The following is a 7654-nucleotide window of genomic DNA, read 5'->3' as shown; positions in this document are numbered from 1 at the left end:
TGTGTGTGTGTGTGTGTGTGTGTGTGTGTGTGTGTGTGTGTGTGTGTGTGTGTGTGTGTGTTACTGTCAAATCAGCGTTCGTGCTTTTTTTTTAATTATGCTTTTTTCTTTATATATATATATATACACGTATACATAGCAGCAACGCGTCAGATGAAAGCAAATTCTTTCACTTCATGCTCTTTCACATTCCTTGTAAATAATTGTCAAACTTTAGACTTAGCGCACACATGGTTGGTGTCGGTTGTTTAGGAAATTTTGACTGCGGTGCTGGGCGTGTTTCTACAGGGACAGGGCAGAGATCCCGAACAAATTGCTGTAATAGCGAAAAATGCTTCTGAGGTTAGTACGAGTCTATAAACGAATAAATTGAACAATGATGTTTAATTCAAACTCTTTAAACTTTTTATCTCACTTTTAGAAAGGTATAAATACGTGCTTTACTCTTAATTATATATACTTTATTGAAAATGTTGAAAATATCAAGTAAGAAAAATAGAGGTTGAATTAGTTTACTTAATTTTGCTTAACTGTATCTCCGATGCGCTTGTAGTAGTATATTATTGTATTATATTTGTGCTAATCTATCTGCATTTTTAATCCTGCTATCTGTTTTGTAATCCAGCTTCTTTTGAAATTGCTTTTAACATATATATTAGTTATTGCAACATATTCTCGCACATACAATATAAATAATAAATATGATTTTAAATAACTGCGCAAATTAGACAAGTTTAGCATTGACGAATACAGGTCCTTTTGCGATTTTGCATGAGAAATAATGTAAGGGTATGATTTAAAGGAAAAAAAGTCATAGTCATATGAGACTGTAATTTAAAAGAAAGAAAGTACACACATAGTTATGATCGTCCCAGTTCTCTATTGAGAATCATTTTCATAAACCAATTTTTATAGCTATATATACTGTAATTTGGTGACAGGTTAGTTTCGCATGTATCTCCAGCACTGCAGATCATAATGAATTTTCAAAAAATTACCTTTCCAAATTCTTTATGAATTTCTTTAATTAATCTGTTCGAAATTAATTTAAAAAGTAATCACCCGCGTGCATTGTGCTCGTGCGCCATTAAATTAATATCACAAAAATTTATTTCTCATATATAAGTAAATTATTTTACAAGATAAAATAAAATGCGCAGTATTATTAGGTTAAGTAAAAAGTCATCGCGTTTTTTTAAAAGACATCTATCAATAAAAACCGCAATTACTTTCTTACCAACAATATAAATATATCTTGATAGAGTAAAGTTTCAGCTTTAAAAATCTCTTTTTTAAATTATACGATACGACAATTTTTAATGGAGTTATGAGCAATTAAAGTCAAAATAATTCTTTTATTTAATCCGCGATAACTCAGTAATCAAAAGTCGTAGGAATATTTAAAAAAAACGATTTTGTAGGGAAAGTATCAAGCTTTCACGATAGGTAATCGAAAATTTTCTCAAATTCGTTTTGGACACGTTACAAATCCACAAAGTGAGAAGAAAATTTTTCGTCTTTTTCAGCTCGTAGTTTTTGGTATGTAAAAATTATCAAACTCATATAAACTTAAAAAATGTGATAAGCTTTTAAAAGTAGAGATTTCAAGCTTTAAAACCCTTTTTTTAAATTTGAATTTCATTCATTACGAAGATATTGTATATACAACTTTGAGCTAAAAAATACGCAATGACTTTTTACTCAACCTAATATAAGGTATCTCAATTAGATTTTTAATGAAATGTCTTAATTTAAAGATGAGCCTAAAAAATAAAACTCTGAGATAAAAATAAATAAAGTGCTTTGACACTATAATTTTATTCGGTTCTATGTAAAAATTAATTTTTAGAGATATATCCTAAAATGTTTTTGAGAGGATATATTATAAATAATAATAAGTAACGGCCAAAGTAAGAGTCAGCACATTTCTTTGAAATTAACAAAAGAATATATTACAATTAACAGAGGTAAAATTATCAATGAGGTAAATTTTGGACAGAAATAAGAGGTGTATCGTGCTTAACCGTCAAACTTTTTTTTCCGTGTACACGTCTTTGTGAATATAATCGCTTATATCTTCGTTTATACGTGTAATTAAGCAGTTCATCAGTATAGTCATCAATCTACTGGACGCCCTGAAAACATCATTCTCTCATCGTTCTCTGACGGCTCGCTCACTCGGAAGACGCGACACCGTTTCCGAAGCTGCTATAGCGTCGATCTCTATGCTAAAGGTAAATTCAATAAATGATTATCAGTATTCACCGATATATATATATATATATATATATATATATAAACGATAATTGAAATAAAATAATACTTCTTTTGCGATTTCATGCAATATTTAGAAAATTACTAGTGGTTTATCGTTTTAAGACAATAATTGTTAGATGCAGTCATTTAAACATCATTCTAGTTGTTATGTAATTATTCATCTTCGTGTTGATACATACACACACACACACACACACATATATTTTTTAGAATTGTGATTCTAAATTTAATTCGATAGGGCTACATGAGATCCGTCAAGTCCTTTAGTTACGTAGGTCGTGCGGAGGAGGAGGGACAGCGTGGATGCGCCGAGAGAGCACTTTGTGAGGCCAGTGCGGAATGTATCGCCGATACACAAGGTCCATCGTCGATTTTCTGCCAACTTGGATCGTGAGTATCCGTTTTTGTGTTTAATTTTTTTTTATATCTGTAACAAACTGAACACTTGGAACAATAGCATAATTTTGAATTTACCATCTTCTTTCTATAGCAAGCATTGGAATATAGCATTTCGTCATTTTTACGTAATGTCAAATTTATTGAAATTATAACAGTTTCGATCTGTGATAATGAATAGTCAAAGATCGAATTCAACTTTCTCAGGTACGCAACGAGTTATTTCCTGCAGAGGCAAAGCGGCGTCGGCTTTGAGGCTTTATACGAGGCAGGACGACGTGGTCGCACAGGCGAGGATTGCAGAACTCTTTTTATGGATTGCAACGCTGTATAAAGCGAGTTTAATTCCCACAGCGTTCTGTCGAACGTAGCTTAGATTCTGCGGGATTACGGATTCTCTTTGCCGATCAAAATTAATTTAAAGACTTCTCGTACAACCCGTACATTCTGTGCTTTATCTTCTGATGGAGAACAATGTGAAACTACTCGAAGCTATTTGTATACATTACAGACAACTAAATAATGTAATATGAAGGTTTTATAATTATCGCAAACGCCTAAAAACGTTTTTTCGTCAAATATTCGAATGACACGTATTTTCGACGGAGTTTCCGGCATCCTATAGCTTAAATCATGTTAAAACAAAAGTATATAGAGTTTTAATCAACATATTCACGGGTGTGCACCGAATCGGGATTCGCATCGAATCTCGCTAGCTCGTCAGCTCGACTCGAGCTCACGGTTGAACATTTCTTCAGACAGAGAATTCGTGTATGTGTGTACACATGCTCAATAATGCAGATTTATTTAACATCAATCTGCGAACCAATGTCGCGAACAAACAAGGCACACTTGATGCTTTAATCCCGCCTGTCTCGAGAACAATTAGATTAAATTTTTTGATCGAACAAGTTTGCTAATATCTTTATGAATTAGCTTCTAATAATACACTTTGGTCAAGTTTTATCTACTAAAATTTCTCTTGTTTTTTTCCTATTTGTCACGTTAAGAATTGTATGTATATCTTTTCGTATCGCTGAGTTTCGCCACATCGATTATACAATTATACGACTATATTTATTTCTATTTATTGTGCGTGTTAAACGTAGATGTAGTATTTGTGGTTGGGACTCGGCACGAGTTCTGGTCGTTCTGGTATTTTGACGACAATGACTATTATGTGCAACAGGAAGTTTATATATGAGTATATATAAAATTGTTGATATATTTTAAGTTTGCGATCAATAAAATTGTTTTAATATCTGAAATGTAATATATCTTCAAAATATAAAACTGTGAATAATGAAAGCAATGGCATTCATATTGATTTAAACGTTATTAATGGATTCGTTTCTCCCATTATCAATGATCTCCAACGTGCAGCTTGTCTGTAAACTTTTTGCGGGCCATTAGATCAATACTAAAAATATACAGTCATATTTTCTATTTTATATAAACCAATTAAAGTAGTTTACATAACTAGTAAAAATTGGCCACACCGCATGATCGAAATTGAAAAGGTAGTAATTGCCCGCCAAATCTTAAATCAAAATAATTTGTAAAGTAATTTTATTATATCATACATCGTTGTATTCGCTAGAATGGACACTACAATTTTTATCACATCAAAATATTTATTTTATAGAAAAAAATTATACTTACCTCTCCGCGCGTTTTCTAATATAAATATTTTTTCTCAATAAAACTATGCTTATAATCAAATTTAGTCGTTTAATTTCAGACTATATTTATTAAGCCTATCTCTGTTAGTTTACAAAATAAAAATGGATACACTTGTACAATATACCCTGTGTGTGCGTGCGTGCATGCGTGCGTGCGTGCGTGCGTGCGTGCGTGCGTGCGTGCGTGCGTGCGTGCGTGCGTGCGTGCGTGCGTGCGTGCGTGCGTGCATGCGTGCGTGCGTGTGCGTGTATGCAGGGGATCCGGTAAGTTTTGACAAAGCGGCTCGTGTGTAGATAGAATAGACTAAACTGAGTTGAAAAGTTCTCTATCATTTTATAATTTTCGCAATAATTAACAAGATATTAATTACTAAAAATCGCTAAATATTGGTTTTCAATAATTATTTATTCAAACTATCATTTTACAACAGAATGTTTCATACAAAAGTTATTTTATTTCGTCTTTTTCTAATCTTTAGAACTAGAAAAAGACAAAGAGTAAATTGAATCGAGAAAGTTAATCCGTGCTGATGGAAACGGGCCTAATACTTGACGAATGTCTCGAAAAAGTCGATTAACAGGCAATTCGACATTCTAAGTTGATTTACGACTTTACACATATTAATTATTATATTAGCAATATTAAAATAGCTTAAATAAATATATACTAAATGTAATTTTAAAATCATACACGCACCGTTCAATAATTTAAATTCGATATTTCACAATGATAGCAATTTAACGAGTTTCGTTGAATGACCTTCCCTATTTAATACTCGTGTTAATATTTTGACTAGGATACTTCCTTCTTTTTAACATGTCCATTCTAAACCTATTAACTGCTGTATATAATAAGAGAGAGATGATGTCTATTTACAGATGATGTCTATTTACATACATAGATATATTTGTGCATATACAGATATATATATATATATATATATATATATATATGTATATATATGTATATATACGTACACGTATATAGTGTCAATCACAAAAAGGTTTTTTTCAATCAATTTCGGAATTCAATCTTGCTCGAATATAAAGCGGTTGAACATAAATAGTTAGCTGTCTACATATAAGTAAGAATCTCTCCGTTGAGCAGTCTACATTCCGAAACCCATCAAAAAAGTGTTGCAATCTTTCTGTATACATGCATATGTGTGTATATATATATAACGCATGTATATTTGTATGTATATTGATATATGCACCTAGGTGGAGTAAATTTTCTGTTTTTTCTTCTCTTTGTAATAATCCCATGGTTCATTAATCTATATACATACACACATTAATCTACAAATGTAAGTTGTATGTATGTATGATTATTATATTTTAATAAATATATTCAATAAAAATGATTTTATTTATTTACTAGTATTCATAAAATAATTTCTTTTTATTTTGATCTTACTAAAGGATTTGCCTGCTGAAGACTCTACCTGTCCTGCAAGATAGCATATTCATGTGTAATGTTGATGTATGTGTGTTTGTAACGTTAAAAATACAATGTCTGAAAAAATCAAACTGTGTGTTACCGTCAACCAGCGTGAAGTGTAAAGACTTGAGAAACCGTGACCGTACTTTGCTGTCGGATGACAAGATTTGTTATCAACAGTTTCATACTGAATCTCCTTGGAAAAGGAGTTCTCTAAATTGTCTCAGTGTTGCGCAATTTAACAATCCTTTTTTGTTTCGGATAATTTCTTTACATTAAAGGTAAATGAAACGAATAGTGCAATTTATCAATATTAATTCACATATTTATTATACAAAAACGTTAGCTATATAATATAATGACATAATTTACGTTGAAATATAAATAATTTAAAAAATATGAATATCTTATAAAAAAAATGTTTATTAAATAGATGACGTTCAAGTCTTTAACAAATTTTGGAGGCTTTGGGAAAGCTCCTTGGGACAGGCCTATCGAGCGTTATCACAGTGATGGAAGTGGCTACCATCATGGATATCGTAGGTATGTTAAATCAAATATCTAATTACACCTAAATTCATTAATATTAAAATTTGTATAGATATTTCACAAAATGATTTTTTAAATAAAATACTCTTCTGAATTTCAGAAGTTCCAAAGGAAAGGGTGGAAGTAGCGCGGCATTGAGTGCGCTGACCTTACTCGCTTTCCTATTTCTCTTAAACGTCATGCAGGTAATAACGTGCAGTAAATACGTGCATATTACTATATATTTTTAACACTCTGTAGTTTGCCAACGGTACAGTACCGTCACGCAAATTCGACGTTACAGTCCGCCGCGCCGCGTCGCGCCGCGCCGACGCATGATGCGACGCGACGCAACGGCATAATAACGTCGAGGTAAGAATGTTAATCTTGAAATTATATTATTATTATACATATATCTCTATTATTATATATTGTAGGTAAAAGTATAAATAAAATGTTGCTTAATACTTATTCCTCAACGTAGATTTCCTCAACGTAATGTGGTATTATGTTTATAATATTGTGAAACGTATTACTCGTAGATAAGAAAAAGAAATATAATTAAATAATAAAATTTATAATTATATTAAAATAAAATTTATAATTAATTTTATTTTGTGATATTTTAAAAGAATCAAAAAGTGATATTTATTTTCTTAAAGATTTAATTTTTTTCAGTTATAAATAAACTACCATGTTTAATTATTTAGAATAAAGTGAATGCAAGAGATAAATATATAAATTTATTGTGCTTATTTATTATAAAAGAAAAGTATGCAATACTAAAAGCAAAACAAAATATTTTAACTTCAATGGATCTTTTTATCGACACGTATATATACGATAAAAAATATGCAGTTCATTAATATATTCACTATCATAGCCATTCGTTCAGTCAGATATGGTGTGCACTATATGTATAATGTTAATACAAGGTACCCCGAGTTTTCCATATGAATTTTTACGTTCTATGAGCAGAAATAAAGTTAAAAAATTTATAACAAAAATATAACATTCGCGAACGTTGAGATAAATCCTTTTCAATTTCAATGCATTTTTATTCATTTACAGAAATTGCATGAAACATATTTCTGTGTCTTTCAATCTGGAAAAATTTCGGTTTTTTAAATGCATTATGAATATACTACTCAATTCCAAAAGTTTTTTCAACCCAAAATCTAAAAAAAAAATGAAAATAGACTATAAATGCTATTAAAATACGCATTCAGATGATTCGATGAACGAATTAAAATTTTAAATCATTTTAATCTATTCTCGTTTATTGGAAAGAGAATACACATGCATGCGACATACAGTATGTATATATATA

The 7654-nt window shown here is 30.8% G+C and overlaps 2 protein-coding genes across 4 annotated transcripts in view; both read left to right on the top strand.

Annotated features, from left to right (window-relative positions):
* The window catches only part of LOC108756018, a 10309-nt gene extending 6873 nt beyond the window's left edge, over positions 1 to 3436 (top strand). The window contains exons 4-7 of one of the 3 annotated variants that reach the window (XM_018499562.1): positions 253 to 342; positions 2103 to 2234; positions 2516 to 2667; positions 2881 to 3436. In XM_018499562.1, coding sequence (XP_018355064.1) covers positions 253 to 342; positions 2103 to 2234; positions 2516 to 2667; positions 2881 to 3007 — 501 coding nt within the window. In that variant the 3' untranslated portion in view covers positions 3008 to 3436. Of the gene's footprint in view, positions 1 to 252; positions 343 to 2099; positions 2235 to 2515; positions 2668 to 2880 lie in introns of all 3 variants that reach the window. The other 2 variants (XM_018499563.1, XM_018499564.1) reach the window with 2 other exon arrangements.
* A 2793-nt stretch (positions 3437 to 6229) lies between these two features.
* The window catches only part of LOC108755640, a 1840-nt gene continuing 415 nt past the window's right edge, over positions 6230 to 7654 (top strand). The window contains exons 1-2 of the mRNA XM_018498755.1: positions 6230 to 6339; positions 6446 to 6530. Coding sequence (XP_018354257.1) covers positions 6230 to 6339; positions 6446 to 6530 — 195 coding nt within the window. The remainder of the gene's footprint in view (positions 6340 to 6445; positions 6531 to 7654) is intronic.

Source organism: Trachymyrmex septentrionalis, unplaced genomic scaffold, assembly GCF_001594115.1.
Source record: "Trachymyrmex septentrionalis isolate Tsep2-gDNA-1 unplaced genomic scaffold, Tsep1.0 scaffold9, whole genome shotgun sequence".
NCBI classification, from domain to species: domain Eukaryota; kingdom Metazoa; phylum Arthropoda; class Insecta; order Hymenoptera; family Formicidae; genus Trachymyrmex; species Trachymyrmex septentrionalis.
This window is presented reverse-complemented; position numbering and strand designations above follow the sequence as displayed.